The sequence below is a fragment of the Cinclus cinclus genome, chromosome 2, assembly GCF_963662255.1.
Source record: "Cinclus cinclus chromosome 2, bCinCin1.1, whole genome shotgun sequence".
In the NCBI taxonomy this organism is placed as follows: domain Eukaryota; kingdom Metazoa; phylum Chordata; class Aves; order Passeriformes; family Cinclidae; genus Cinclus; species Cinclus cinclus.
The window spans coordinates 5,075,581-5,091,021 of NC_085047.1; the positions used below are offsets into that span (position 1 = coordinate 5,075,581).

General features: G+C 42.2%; 1 protein-coding gene across 1 annotated transcript in view; it reads left to right on the top strand.

Annotated features, from left to right (window-relative positions):
• Nucleotides 1-513: 513 nt before the first annotated feature.
• Nucleotides 514-15,441, top strand: part of PTGFRN (prostaglandin F2 receptor inhibitor) — a 60,299-nt gene continuing 45,371 nt past the window's right edge. The window contains exons 1-3 of the mRNA XM_062510702.1: nucleotides 514-546; nucleotides 3,634-3,725; nucleotides 3,905-3,963. Coding sequence (XP_062366686.1) covers nucleotides 514-546; nucleotides 3,634-3,725; nucleotides 3,905-3,963 — 184 coding nt within the window. The remainder of the gene's footprint in view (nucleotides 547-3,633; nucleotides 3,726-3,904; nucleotides 3,964-15,441) is intronic.

Genomic DNA, 15,441 nt, shown 5'->3' on the forward strand with positions numbered 1-15,441 from the left:
GTGACTTTTTCCCCCCACCCCTTATGTCTGCCAGAGCACTTTCCTCATTGTTTGGCTGTTGAATCTTTCATACCTAGGTCTGCAGAGCTGAGAGTTGCACTTGAAAAGTCAGCTTCCTAAACCTGCTCTTGTCCCCACTCTTTTTCCTGAGGCTGCTTGCAGGCTATTGGGGAAGAGGGTGTTCTGTCTACAAGACCCTACCAGACAAAGGTGTCCACTGTGCTTTCTCTTACTTGCAGCTGAAGTTAGTCATCTCGTTTATCTTTACAGGCATTCTGCCAGCTGGGGAAACAGTCAAGAGCTGCAGAGCTCACCTTCAGTGTTTTGTTTAGAAGCAGAAAGGGAATAAGATTTTTCAAGAGAATGGTTTAGTAGGACAAGCAGAAAATCAAGACTCTCAGATGCTCAAGGTCAAGCAGCAAAAAGTAGAAAGTATTAAGGATGATGCACAACAGGAAAGTTGTTTCCTTCTTAATTAAAGATGAAATAATTAGAAGAACTTAAAAAGCGTGCATGCAAAGATACATGGTCATTGTTCATGATCTGGTTTGTGTAGATGTTCTGGGTTGTCTCTTGGGGATTTTTTTTTTTTTTTTGTAATTGGAATGATGGTTTTAAAATTGCAAGTCTTTTTGTGTGCAGAAAAGTCTCTGAACTGTAGAGTGCCTATCCTTTTATGCCATTACTTGGTCATTTCTGTGAAATATTCCTGAGATTAAGAGGTTTGGAAAGTAGTCATTCCCTCACTCTGGGTGGGAAAAGTATGTTTCTGTAAACGATTTCTAGCAGCTCTTTAATGGAGATATGGGTTGGAGCTTTTGCTGCAAGTGTTGAGGAATTCTTGTATAAAGGAGGTGGAGGGAAGGGGCTGAAGAATAGACGAATTTATCCCTTGTGAGTACTTATGGTTGAATGTTTTCTTTGGATATTTACAAAATAATCCAGCAAAAGGATGCAAATGGCTGAAATATTTGGCTGTGACAAATGAGAATGTTTTATCATCCTTTCTTTTTGATCCAGTACATTTATAATCTTTTTACTAAGGAGATTGTGGGATCCTGATACTAAGGCTTGGTCTACTCTCTTGTTTTCTTCCCTCCTCTGGTGTGGTTAGATCCTGAGAAAGAAGGGCACTATGAGGGCATTTTGCTCTGGTTGTTTCATATGTGATTTCACTCTGCAGCCAATCTACCTAATCAACCTGTGAAATGCTCTGGAAACCAAAAGATCTCTCCTAGGACAAGACAGCCAAAACCCAAAACAAGTATCTGATTGTTACCAGGGCTTAGATAAGTAAAGTAAACAATAAGCATTCCATCTGCTGGAATGCTTATTTTTTTCCCCTGGTTCTTGTTTGAGGTTCAAGGTAATAATTTCAGTGGATCTCAAAAGAAAACTGAAGTTTTTCTTTAAATGCTATGGGGCGTGAGGAGAGCATGTACTCAGTAGATCCTGGGGGAAAACCACTGATAATGGGTTTCCAAGAGATGGCCTTTTTCTTACTCACCTTTTAGACCTGTGTGGCACTCACTGTCCGCTCTGATCAAAGTCAGCTCCAGCATGCCAGAACCCCACGAGCTGTGTGTTCAGATGAATGGAGTTGTTTCCTGCATCTGGTGTCTGAAATGATTTTTGTTTCTTTTCCTCAGAAGCTGCAACAATTAGTCATTTGAATCAAGGTTTAATTCAAGCTCTGCAATAGAAGGCTTTTGGTAATTAGTGTAAGTTATTGTGATCATGCACTTCAAGGAAAAGCGTGCTTTAATCTTTTCCTGCATTTGCAGCTAAAGTTGGGAGCATTAGAAAATGGGAGAGCCTCAAGGTTTAGGACAGGGATGGGAGGCAGTGTAAGGGTGATTGCCTACAGATTGTTCAAGGCATCCTAGAGTGGAATTTGCTCCTTCTGCCCTTGTGGTGCCTGCTCACCTGCGGGTGAGCCCAGGGCTGGCCCTGGTGGCCTTTGCCTGCCTTTTCCTGGAAGGAGGAAGGCTCAGATCCTCACTGATAGCCAGAGAAGGCTTACAGCTGGACCTGCCTATCTCTTACGACTTAGGGGGTGGCTAAAAAGACTTCCAAAGGGGAAGTGCAGACTGCTAAGGCACTGGAAGCAGGTAGTTAGTGCTGGAAATGGGTTGGTGAGGCACTGAAGGGCAGGTGGTGTTGCTGAGGAGGAAGCTTTCCCTGTGGCTTTGTCATGCTGATGTATTTTTTGGTGTGTGGGCTGAGGAAACATGTGGGAATCGAAGGGCGAGCAGTGTAGTGAGTGTTTGGTCCTTTACATCCTTGTGTGCTTGAGGGTTGGCAGATGATGGCTTAGTCACCTTCTCTGGCTCTCTTGCATCTTTCTAGGTGCCTGGCTGGGGCTGCTTTTTAGGGAGTCTAGGTGCTTTTTCTGAAATTCTTCGACCTTGTTCCCCAGGTTTCTCGATGGCTACATTTCAACATAGCAACAGCTTGCTCTCTTTAGGTAGCCTCTGTTGTATTTGGCTCTAATCCCTGAACTGAGGTATAAACCTGCCTGAACAAGACTTGAAGTAAGCAGTAGGGGTCATTTAAAAATGCAGCCACATGCTTGATTAGAGGGGAGCGTGCTTAAGAAATAATATATATCCATCCCTCTAGATATATAAACAAACATTCAGGGACATCTGAGATTTCAGCTTTCACATCTAATCTATTCATGGGTTGATTTGTTTCTGTGTGGCTGTTTCTTCTTGTGGGTTGGGTGGTTGTTTCCTCCCCCCCCCCCCCCACCCCCCCCCGCAATTTCCATAATCCTTGTCAAACACTAACCTGCAAAGCAGAAAATATATATATTTTGTAGAAGGGAAATGGGTACATGTCTGAATAAGGTATTTTTAGAAAGTGAGCATTTCAGTTGTCTGGTTTTAGATGCCTTTCAGTGTTATATTTTATGGTGTGTGAAGTTCTGTGTTTTAGAAGGAAGGGAAAGGGGACACATTGTCTGAAAATGTGAATTCTTTCAGATTATGTATAGAAGTCGATTGAAAGTTAAGCTGGAAAGAACTTGAGGAAAGCATTGCTAACGTGAGCTAGGTCAAAGTAGGGGTTATGTCAGTGTCTATAAAAGTCTCTAGTACTTTCAAAAGAAAGATACGAGATGGAGTATAAAGCCAGTCTGTATATTGTAATGCAAATAAAAAAATCTGTTTAATACTTTGGCTTTTTACTTTTATTAGGGATGTTACCAGGCCTCTGATATTTGTTCTGCTTTCTCAGATCTGTGATAGTAAGCCATAAAGTCTGTTTTATAGACACCTGTGAGGTGAATTGTCTAGGCATACCGATGTTTCCATTTCTGTCCAAGAATAATAAGCAGTTTCCTGCATGACCCCAGTTCCTAACCTGCACAAGATACCTCAAAACTGGATCAAACAAGGCAGGGAGAGACTGGGACATAAGCAGGTTTGAAGTTGTTTGAATTTCTTGTTCTAAAGAAGAAATGATCTCATATCAGGGAGGGAGATACTAGGTTTGCAATTTTTCCTTTTTTTTTTTTTTTGGTGAATTGATTTTCTAGAAAACCTCAGATTTCAGTTATCTTTCAAGACTCAGGTATCTACTAGGAGGCTTTAAAAATGAGAAACTGTTAATGCACCTTGTGTTTTGCAGGGGGCAAAGGTGTTAAATCAGTTTCAGACCAAACTGCTTTTGGATAAACTGACAAATACCTTGAATAATGTCTTTCCAGATGATCAGCATATGTAAAGTAGGATAAGAAGCAAGACAGAAATTAAGGAACTTAAAGTTTCTTAGGTTTTTTGAGTTTCATATCAGAAGCTGGCTTATTAATATACATGTAAGATTTCATAATTGTAAAGCATAACTGATTTCTTCTTAGTGAAGTCTGAGACAGAATTTTTTTTTTCCTAATTTCTTCCAGAGTTGGAAGTGGTTTCAAAGCTGGGTTTCCAGTGGAATCTGTGATCATCTTTGACTATGGTATTCCGACTGAGTTTAAAGTTGAGTTAGGTAGAAGGTAGAACCAGTGTTGCTAAATTCCTTTGATGAGTCTTAGAAAAGTTATGAAGCAATGTGGTAATGCTTGTAGATGTCAGTGATGTAATTGTCATGGGGACTGCTTGAAACTGGTGCCTGCAGTATTGCAGCTGATGCTCCTCTTCATTTCCCTGGTGGAGGCAAGTTGTGGGGAAAGAGGGGCTGAAGAAGCAGTCTGGGGAACAGTATCTGTTGTAGTGGCAAAATACTGCTGCAGAAACAGGAAGAATTGCTAAAGCAAGCCAAAGTATTTGACTAGTGATAATCTCCACGGCCAGATGGAATTTGCATGGATGTTTTAAAGGATCTGAACTGTTAGCTGAGCTAGGGGAAGAAGAGGCAAGAAAGGCAGAGAATCCTGGGCAGGATTTCCTTTAAAAAAGAACCTGAGGGTGGTTTTTAGAATTAATTGACTTGTGAACTTCAGGAATGAGAACTAATTAAAGACTGGAGCTCCTAGGCAATCTGTCACAGCTGCCAATAAGCAAGGCTGGCAGCAATGCCTGTAGTATATCTGCTTGTTACTGTTTGTTATGAGTGCCATCTCTTAAATTGTTTATTATTCTGCAGGACTTCAGGCATTCGTGCTGAAATTTTCTGGGCTGGATGTCTGCCACAGGTTGACTTCCCCCGTACCAACCCTAGGAAACACTACTGTCCTTGCTCCCTCTTTCCTTAAAAAGCTCCAGTATTTCCAATAGCTATGCTAGGGAAGGCAGCAGGGTGGATTTTTTTTTTTTTCCTCTTTGATTCTTGCAGGTTCTAGCTATTTCTTCTTTGCCGCTCTTGAACCAATAATAATCTCAAGCTGCCAAATTTAGAAGTTCTAGCACAACCATGGTTTAGAGCAAGAACTGGAAATTTGGCTGGAGTATTAACTTTGCATCAAGATTGTGGCTTTTGATGTTCTTAGGAAAATGTCCAAATTTGGCCACATTATAAGACTTGGAAAAGCATCAGTTTGTAAAAGCTTAATAGGGAATTAGTCTCAGGTCCCTAGAGAAAACATTCTGTCATTGCTTGTAAGGTGTCAAAGGATTACAACTGCAGTTGGGGGTAGAGAAATGGAGTCCTTAGTTTTATTCCAGTTTCAGATTTCTGCAAATGCGTGTGAAGGCCTTCCTGCCTGCCCGCCCCCCCCGTTTTTTTTCTCTCCTTTTGCCAAATTGGCCAATGCTGGAGTGATGTGCTGGTCTGTGTGGATCACTGGTCAGAGCTGCTGTGAGACTCTGCTGCTTGTAGCACACAAAGTCCATATATCATCTTTCTTATATGTAGCTTGGAAAAAAAAATCAATGTAAACTTCGTGTTGCATTTAACTTTTGTTCTCTGGCTTCAGTTCTTCTCTCAGGCTTTTTTCCCAGATATCCATCACCATTCTTTACTTTACACTGGCTGTAAAACAACTCCTGCTGCTGTAGCTGCTTTTATTCCACTCTTTCTGTTTAACAGGCTTGATCAGCCTGGACTTGCCTTTCTGCCTTTCTTACAGACGTGGTTTAGCTGTGCTGCTCAATGCTTGCTTCATGACTGCAATTTGTGTGCTGTCGTGCTCTTTGAGTCACTCTCCTCTCACCATATCAGTAGCCTCTAAAAAGAATTTGGTGGAACCATTGCTGGGGGTCACGTTGGTTAGCGAGAGTCCAGTTCCAAAAACGCTGGCTCTGCTTAGGTTTGCCAGTCTTAAAAAGAACGACTGCCAGCGTAAAGGACTTTGTTTCTGTGCATATCCCACTGCTGGCTCCAAGTGCAGAGATTTAGCGTCGTGTTTCAGTGGGCCTTTGATGCAGTGTGGCTGTGGGGAATCTTTGAGCGGGCTGTAACGCATTGTTCTCCTACACACATTAAAATGATTGTTGCAAGAGAGGCATCCGCGGGGACCTCTGCCAACTCCTTATTGATGTGTGTAGTTTCATCTATTGACACGCTACCCTTCATTATTACACAGTGAATCCTGTGGCAGTGGAATTCGCTATTAAATCTGCCCTGCAAAAGAGGATTGGCAGAGGCTGCTTTAAAAGCAGTGTGACCCCTGCATTTGCAAAGAATAGCTTCTAAATATGAAACAGATGCTGAACTGATGGAGGATGCTTCTTAGGTTTTCGGGGTACCAAACATATTCATTTTGAGCAAAAATTCAGAAGTTGCTTGATTTGTGAATGATAATTTAAGTTTAAATACCCGTTTTTCTCCCTCAGAAATGCATGTCTAATTAGAACATGCATTTGTGCTTGAATGCAGCCAGTAATACTGAGGTGAAAATAGGCAATTATTTGTTAATGGGAACTGTTAGAATAAGCAGAGAGGTGTTAGTCTTTCTGTCTGCACTCTAATCCTCTTCCTACAGGGTGGGAGAGGTGATGTATCTTCCTTTGCCTTTTGCCACAGATTATTTTGTGGTTTCACAGCACCACCCATAATATTTACCCAGATAACATCCACCTTCCCCCAAAAGAGAAGCTCTTTAGAAGCCCAGCAGCGTACTGTGTGTTGGGGAGGTGATGTCAGTGGATGGTGTTTGTCTGTGTTAAGAACCTTTATGTGTGTGCCGTGTTTTTGTTCCCCATCCAGTTCATATGGAGGTTTAAATTAATGCAGAGTAAGAAGTGTATCACATCCGCCTTGTTTCTGTTTGATCTCGGGGCTTGGTTCTAGACAAGGCATGCTGTACCTTTTGGCAAACAGAGCTTAAGTGCTTGGGGGTGGCCTCATCAGTGAGAAAGTAAAGAGCATGACAGCTCATTGGAGACAAAAATCACTCGGTGATTGAAGGTGGGAAGTAAGGAAAGGCTGTGTCTTCTGTCAGGGTGCTGGGTTGAATGGTCGCTAAAGCTGTTGACTGAGTCCTATCTGCTGGCAACTGTATTGATAGGCACATGTCAATATAGTTGCAAAGCTGCTGACATCCCTAGGTCTTTGTGTTTATCTATTGTATTTTAAAAAGGAAAAAAAAAAAGAGAAAATTACATATATACGCAGGGGTCAGTGAGCACAGAAGTGTGGCTGTTGCTTGAAGTTAGAAGTAGGAGAAGGAAGGGGAGGAGAGAGAACTGGAGCAGGGCATACTTTCCACAGAGAAAGGGGAGTGGGGAAATAGCTTGTTTAAAATGGAAGAATTGGTTAAAGGTATGTCTGTATGAGATGGTGGCACTGGTGCCGTTGTCACCACAAAACAGCCTTGGTAAAAACCTGCAGGTTTCTCAAAGCTCTGCAGTTGAATCTTGAATATACCCTGGTTTTCTAAGCAAGGTTTTCTGCTCACCACTGTCAGGTAAATGGAATATCTAATTCTAGACTCCTGCAGAGTTTAAAACAGGGACTGAAGTGTGATGCATGTGGCTGCTGGGTATGCTGTGGCATTTGGGTTGTTGCTGGTGTCTGCCTTTAAAGTCTGAAAGGGAGGGTTAGAGGGGGAGGCTGCAGTACTGTGAATAGAGTTACTGGGTGGGGATGTCCTTCCAAAATAGCTGAAGAACAAGTGAGACTTCACATAGTACCCTTGTTCCTGCTTAGGGCCAGGGGCTGCAGGGCTTGTGCCTATTCCAGACGTTGCCTTATAAACTTCAACAGAGATAGGCCAAAGCTACTTGGAAAGTAGCTGTTAAAGGTAATTTGAAGTATTTTTCACTGACCCTCCTGTCAATCTGAGCCGTCAGCTTTTAGTTTGTATGTATATAGAGAGATTTTTCACCGACTGGTGCTGTAGAGAGACACTTAAACCTCTTTGTGCATCTGGACAAGGGTAGTAACCTACAGGTGGATGCAGGGCAGTGCATGGGATACTTCTGTGCTCAGCCTTTAAGGTGGGTCCTTTCCTTGCTTTAACAATTCCTACCCCAGAATAAGAAATGAAATAAGTCCTTACCTGGACTTCAATGGACCATGCATTTGTCACCCAAGTAATGTGCTGGCGTTCATCTGTATTTTCTTTTTTGGTTGCACTGCTGGTATTGGTGCATTGGGCATGCTTTGCATATGTGTATTTGGCCCAAGTCCATCATGAGTTCTGCTCTCACATGAGTGGTGGCTAAGCACTAATCCTCCAGTGTCAGGGTTGCCTTGTTGCTGTGGGATCTTGATTGCAGTCCAAAGCAGGGTTTTGATCAGGTGACTCTCATGAGTATACAGGTGTTTCTTGGAATTAAAACTCCACAGCTGAGGTTGGCTCCTGAGTGAGCCAGTTTCTGATACAAAACAGCCAGGTGTGTGTCGGCCGTGGCTGACACTTGCACAAGGAGTGTCTGCCCTGGTTTTGAGTGTTCTTCTTGGCATGGGTGAGTGAAGAACTTCGACCTTTGAAGTTATTTGAATGCTTCTTAGCACTAGTTAACACCACCACATCCTTCTGCACCTCCCCAGCAATTGCATTAGAAACTTGAAAGGCTAATGAAGTGACAGTTGTTTTCAATACATGAAGCCAAGGAGATTCTTAGCTTGTGGTAGTTAATGCCCTGCCTTTAAGACCTCTGTACTGTACTGGATGTGTGTCACCAGATGATGACAGGAAATTGTCTGATGATTGTTTCTGTGTCTTTGCACTGTCTCTAAATTCCTCACAGGCAATTGCACGTACCCTTCTCTTGTAATTTGATATAAAATTTGCTCCTGGTACATTTATCATGTGTCAGACACATCTTCAGTACTTCTTCAGAAGCAGTGATGTGTCTGGGTCAGCCAGGCTGGGTTTGGACACTTCCTAAAGATATGCAAAGGGGGGGGCCAAGCATGGCTTGCCTGTATTCTTTTTCTGCTGTTGGCATTTCTTAGAAACACCTGGTTCATGCACTGAGTGCAGCTTGGAGGGTTGGTGGGGAGCTTCAGGGGACCTGTGGGTCTGCTTCAGCAGCCTTTCCCACAGGAGCCTGAAACTGTCTCCTAGCTAGCCTGCTTGTACTGAGGAGGTTCTGCTTTTTCTTGGAGAAGATGGCATGTGTGCTTTGTATTGAAGTAGGTGAAGGGCAGTGAGTACCTGCTGGGAAAGCTGAATAGGACTTGGACAGAATTCTGCTCATCTGGTGGTATATATTGTTGTTGGCATTCTTAGGAGAGTAGAATCTCTCTCTTGCCCTCTTTCAGAACATCTTTTTCTGTGCATAAAGTCAACTTTGGCCTGTCTTTTTTTTCTTCCACTTGAATCTACTTCTACCTAGTCCTCTCTGCAGCATCAGAAGTGTGAATGCCAGCAAGGATTTTGTCAGGTCATCTTGGGTGTTTTGTTCTGCAGGAAAGTCGCTGTGAGTAGAAGCACTGGAGTGTACACTTGTGATGGGCAGGATTGTGAGAGGCTGTGGGACGTGAGCTGAGCTGTGTTTGAGATCATTGAGGCAGAATGATAGCAAAGGTATAACAGTAGAGAAATTTCTTTGCTATAGAATCTTGGTGCTTGTGAAACTTTACAGAAGTTTCTTACTGTGTCTGTTTCAGAAAAAGGACATGTATGTCATCTCTTCTTACTGTAACAACTGGTGAAATGGAAGATCTCTAAAGAATATTGCCTTGTATTACTATGGTTACATAAATGCTGCTACTCTGTTACAGTTATTCTGTGACTTGTTATAATTTTGATGATTTTTGCCACATGGATGCTGAATAATGCATTGCATGGAAGCTCCCGTCACAAGTAATAATAAAACTGCAGTTTAAAACCAAATGTGCTCTAAAAATGAAGTAGTTGGCAGAAGATTCTTTGAATTTATGGCAGGGGTCTTATAGAAATTCCACTGTCCGTTACTGGATTCCCCCTCCTTAGCATCATCTACCCCTGATTGTTACAGAAATTTTTCATATTGAGGTAGGAACTAATTGGAAATAGGGCTATGAAGATGGTAAAGGGACTGGTGGGAAAGCTGTACAAGGGCAGCTGAGGTCACTTGTTCTGTTCAGCCTGAAGGAGACTGAGGGGAGACCTCATTGCAGTTCCTTCCTCATCAGGGGAAGAGGAGGGGAAGGCACTGATCTCCTTGTGATGACCAGGAGCAGGACCCCAGGGACTGGCCTGAAGTTGTCAGGGTTGGATATCAGGAAGGATTCTCCCCCCAGAGGGTGGTTGGGTACTGGAAGAGGCTCCCCAGGGCAGTGGTCACAGCATCAAGACTCACAGAGTTCAGGAAGTGTTTGGACAATGCTCTCACGCACACGGTGTGACCCTTGGGGTGTCCTGTGCAGGGCCAGGGGTTGGACTCCATGATCCTCATGTGTCCCTTCCAACTTGGGATACTCTGCGATTCTGTGAATGTTTTCTTTCTTTGTCCTTTGATATTTCTGGCATTTAATGATGAAATAGGGACAAACATTTAACTGACTGGCATTCAGGCTTAGCAGGAGCCTGTGAAGTTAGATTGTTCAAGTCTGTTCTCTTTTACAGAAACTAGGGAGCCTCATTTTAAGCTTTTCCTTCGGGATATTTCTTGTATCCCCAGTACTGCCTCATGGACTTAGTCTGACCGTGATAACTGCAAGTGAGCATTCAACTCTTGTGCATTTCCATAAGAATACATAAATCCTGAAACAGTCCACAATAGTGATGTTAAATTTGTTATTGGCTTCTAGTATTGACATTCAAGGACGCAGCTTTTGCCTCTGCTGTTATTTCAGGCTCTCTACAGATAACTTATAGCCTTGGCTTACAATACTCTAGGTGGGTTTCAATCAAAGTTTGAGCTGCCCTGTATAAATATGTATCTTTCCTGCAGAAAACAGGATTCTGATTATTGAGTTCTGCTGCTTAACAGATGCTTGTTTCAGAGATAACCGGTTGACTGACCATGCCTGTGACTGTTCCCTAGCAGTCATCTGTGGGCATACCTTTTTTTAAAGCAGGTATCAGCTAGGAGTAAAACGTGGTTTTGATGATTTACAGCACCATGCCCAAGAGCTTTCTTTTCCCAGAGAATTTGTAATCTGAATAATGTGATGTGAGTTCAGCTTTGTTAGATTTGTAAACTCACATAATGATTAGAAGGGAAGAATACATCTGCCAGGTGGATTAATGAAGATGGTTCTTGTCATCAGTAGAGAGATTTTTTTTCAATAGGATCTCGGAGAATTCTGGGAGAGCTCACTGATTGTACTGAGCAATTGTAGGTGATGGACAGGTAGTGAATTTCTTGCATTGAACTGCTAAGAGATGAAAGTGAAGTAGTGTGAGCAGGGTAGGCAGAAATATGAATACCTTAAAACTGCCCAGGGAAGATAATTAATCAAATATTAAACTGTTTTTTTTTTTTTTTTAAACATGACTCTCTTTGGTAAAGAGGTTATCCTTTTATAATAAAGGCAAAGAGTACTGCTTTTCCATCTAGGGACAGACTGGACTTCTGTACTTTAAGGCTTCCTGGCAATCCCTTGTCCAAGACTCTTATTCCTTGTGAAATGAATACAGCTCTTGAAATAATCTGTGTTTTGTCTGAGGAAAGGCAAAACACCATCTAGTTGTGTGGTTTGTGCCCTGCATTTTGACTCCAGGTAGGCTTAGGCTATAAAACTACAAACAATAGAGGCATTTGTAGGCTGCTCTTGCATCCCATTAAGGCAGGTGCTCTTCTGCTTGAATTCTTTGAAACGTCATAATTTAGTGTTGTGGAATTGAACAGGTTTAAGATCCTGGGAATAATCTTCAGATTATTAATCTCTAAAACCTCATTCTTTTTTTCTGAAAAATTAAGTGGGGAGGCAGGAGGTGAGAGCAGAGCTGTATAGTTAACTAGTGCCTTGTAAATTCTGTGTGTACCTTCTCTTTAGTTCTTCACTAGCAGCAGGAGTGCCTTTTAGGCACTTTGTTATTTTCTTGTAACAGTAGTGATACTGATTGCTCTCTAATAATAAACAAATTTTCTATAGGATAGTGGTGCTGTTAACATGACTTACGACTGCCATTCCAGCAAGACAGAAACCCAGTTGGTTATGTGGTGTAGTAAGATAAAAATTGAGCGGGGTGTATAAGTAGTACTTAGAAATTTTAAAGTGTGAATTTATAAACAGTAAATAAATTAAAAGGGAAATAAACAGTTTTGTTCTATTTGTTTATGAAAGGCTTGTCATTCTTATTGTTATGTATTGCTGATGTTGGACATGGCTAGGTGCTGCAGACCTGGGAGGAAGACACTTTGTTTTTAAACCATCCATTGAGAAAGCTGAGTGCATGTACACCTTGCTTCTTTCTGAACATTAATGAAGACGTAACTCCTTTTCTTTTGCCCAAGGGGGCTTAGATATAGCACTGACTCTTTAAACAATGCTATCTTTTCAGGTGTTATCATGAGGTATATGAGCAAAGAGAACTTCTTGGTGCTGCACAGAATTCAGTCTCTTACTTGCTTATCTTTTTATTTGGGTTTTTCTTGTTTGTTGGTTTGGGTTTTTTGGTTAATGTTTGCGAGGTCAGGATTTCAGTTTTTTTTTTTTTTTTCCCCAGACTGAGTTAAGGGCTTGGGTGCCAAATGAACACCTCTCCAGTTTAGGTTGGTGTGGTAGAAATAGATGTCCCATTTCTGTTTTCTTATGTGTAGGTCTGTGTTTTGTGCTTGCACTTGGAGGGATGTGTCAGTTCACGTGGTCTCTGGTGCTAAGGCTGGTGAACAGGTCTCTTTGGCTTGGCATGGCTTCCAGGCTGTGTTCTGACACAGGGATCAGGGCTTGCTCTGCTTGTTGGACAGGAGCATTTCATGCTTTAGTTTTCTGGTCAGAAGTGTCTCTGGGGAATATTGGTTCTCTGTGCAGTGAGTGCATCCCTTGTTACCTAAGGGCTCTTTGCCCTCAAGTGAAGGGGACAATTCAGGGAGACACCTGTCCACTAGAAATCCCAAAGCTGCTTAAAAGCTGCTACTAAGGCTCTTCCCTCATGCTTTAGAAGCGTGGACTACTAATTCCAGTGTTTGTGGCCAAATCCATCTGTAGCTCTCCAGGTGAGTTTTAGCACCTTGACTTCATAAATTGTTGATGTACTTTGCCCTTCTGTTCTTATGGTGTTAGACAGCTACTGTGTTTGCACTAGACATAATTTCAAGTGATATTAAAATTTTGTTTGCATCAACCCAGGGGTTGGTGGAGACTTCTGAGGCTTAGTCAGCACTGCACTGTTGCTTTTGCAAAGTGTATTTGAGGTGTTGCCTGCAGATGTGCTACATAAGTGCACCCATGCAGGATCCACAAAATGGCTGTCCACTGGGATGCAGAGTCTTTTGTTCTGCTGAACAATGTGCTGTGGGACATGACTGTTTCTTCCCAACGCAGCAAATGTGAGGATGCCTGGGGTGCATGCAATCTGCTGTGTGTTTCATTGTAAGCTGATTATAAGTGTTAGTTACTGAATAATTTCAGCACATCCCAAGTTTCACCCAAATATTAACAGCTACTTATTTTGTGCGTAGGCTGTCTTGTTAAATAGTGTAACCTAGAATAGTTCTGCATGGAGACTGGAGCAGAAAAGAAACAATTAAGCATGTTCCCTCTGGGTGTCTTTCAAAAATTGTATTCTCTTCCTCCTGCTATTTTAATGTCATGTTGGTTCTCTACCCGCCTTTCACTCTTGTTTCATGCTCAAAAGGATTCCCTTGCTTCTGATTTTCTAGTTACTTGAAAATTCTGTGTTCTTTCATTCCTTTTTGTTTTTTGTCTCTGTTCTCACTGCTGGGTCCAGCCTAGTTACCAGCCTGGGCTCCACTGAGGAGCAGCAGTGATAAAAGGGTAGTGCCTCCAAGCTCCTACTTCCTGAGGCTGTGGAAGAGAGGGGAAGGCTGACACCAAAGATGTATTTAGCCTCAGGTCTTGCCTCTGCCAGTGGCCACGAGTGGAAGCCTAGGGAAGAGTGAACATTACTGTCCTAGTGTATCATTTCATGATCATATGCAGCTTGGAAGCTTCCTAAGTTAGAGGTGGTATCCTCCTAGAATCATAGGAGGATAGGATTGCAGATCATCTAGTTCCAGCCCCCCTGCCATGGAGAGGAACACTTTCCGCTGGACCAGGTTGCGCAGAGCTCTATCCATCCTGGCCTTAGAATGATTAACCTTGGCTAATTCCTCCAAGTATTTGCTGGCTCATAGGTGTTGCATTTGGCTACCTCTGAAGTTGGTTTCTGAAATGTTCTGGGTGTTGGCACCTATTAGTTAATTTTGTTGTGTTACCTTTCCCTTTCTCTTTTATCTTTTGTATTGGTATTGACTGTCCAATGCATAGAATGCCAATGACAGCAGCAAAACATCTACTTAGGAGAGGTACATTTCTTAAAAGCAGGAATAACAGGAAGTATTTTAAGATGTCTATTTGGGCATACTCAAATGAAAGTGGGTAGCTAAAGGCTGAACCCCAAACTTTGCTAAAATTCCAAGTGGTAGTATGCTGTGAAAGTTTTTTATTTCATGTGGGGTTTCTTATTTTTAATGGCATCAAATTCTCCCCAGAAGCTTAATTGTGAATGACATTCTGCAGTGCTACCTGTTCCTGTGTGTACCTGGGAGGCTGTTCAGGATTTATTGTCAAGGCAAGAGTAGATTCTGAGGCAAATGCTGTGAGTTAATCAAAGCAGATAACAGTGATAACTTGCTGGCATCTAATCTAAAGGGAGAAAAGACTTTAAATTTGTGATGGGGGACATGAAAAGACTGCTGCTCTTCTTTGGCCAGGTGCTGAATTGATGAACCTTATTATTGTGCTACTGGAGGTAAAATTCCTGCATTGAATTCAGGGCAGGGTTTTCAGAGGTGATGGAAGGCTTGGGAATGTGAGCCTGGAACTTGAGAAAGGAGGCTTGGATCCCCAGAAGATTAATGCTCAGGCATTTTTGATAATGGAACCTCTTCATTTCTAGATCTAGCTAACACTTTGGTCATGCAAGAGCAGGGTGCTTTTTTTGTTTGCTTACTCTATAAGTCACAAGTAGAAATGTTTGTTTTTCTCCAGGATTGGGTAATTGGGAGTGGAATTTCACCAGGTGGTTGCCTTTGCTGGTTTCTGGATCTCTTTTGTGTTGTCCACATGCACATACCTGCCCACCTGTTCCAGAAAGTCTCTTCTTCTGTCCAGTAAAATTAATCTTCCAGGAAATTAAACAGAAGCCACATGCAATACTGTTTCCTTTCACATGTGAGAACAGCTTTCTAGAAGTAGGATTCAGGGCCACAGACAGCTAATTACACAGCTAATTTGCCTTCAAGCTCTTGGAGGCACTGAATGCCAGCAAATTTTTGATTCTTGCATGCTTTTTTTGGAAATTCTGGCTGTTAAATTTGTTGAGCAGGCATAAGTGATGCTGCGAAGTGTGGGTGGATTTCAAATCCTGGCCACACATGTGTTCATGGCTTTAGTTCACACTTGTGATTTAGGGAAGAGTTTCTAGTTCCACACTGAAGTTCAAATGTGAATAGTGCTTTCAGCATCCTTTAAGAGCACACAGGTTGCATCTTCATTATAATTTTGGTTGCT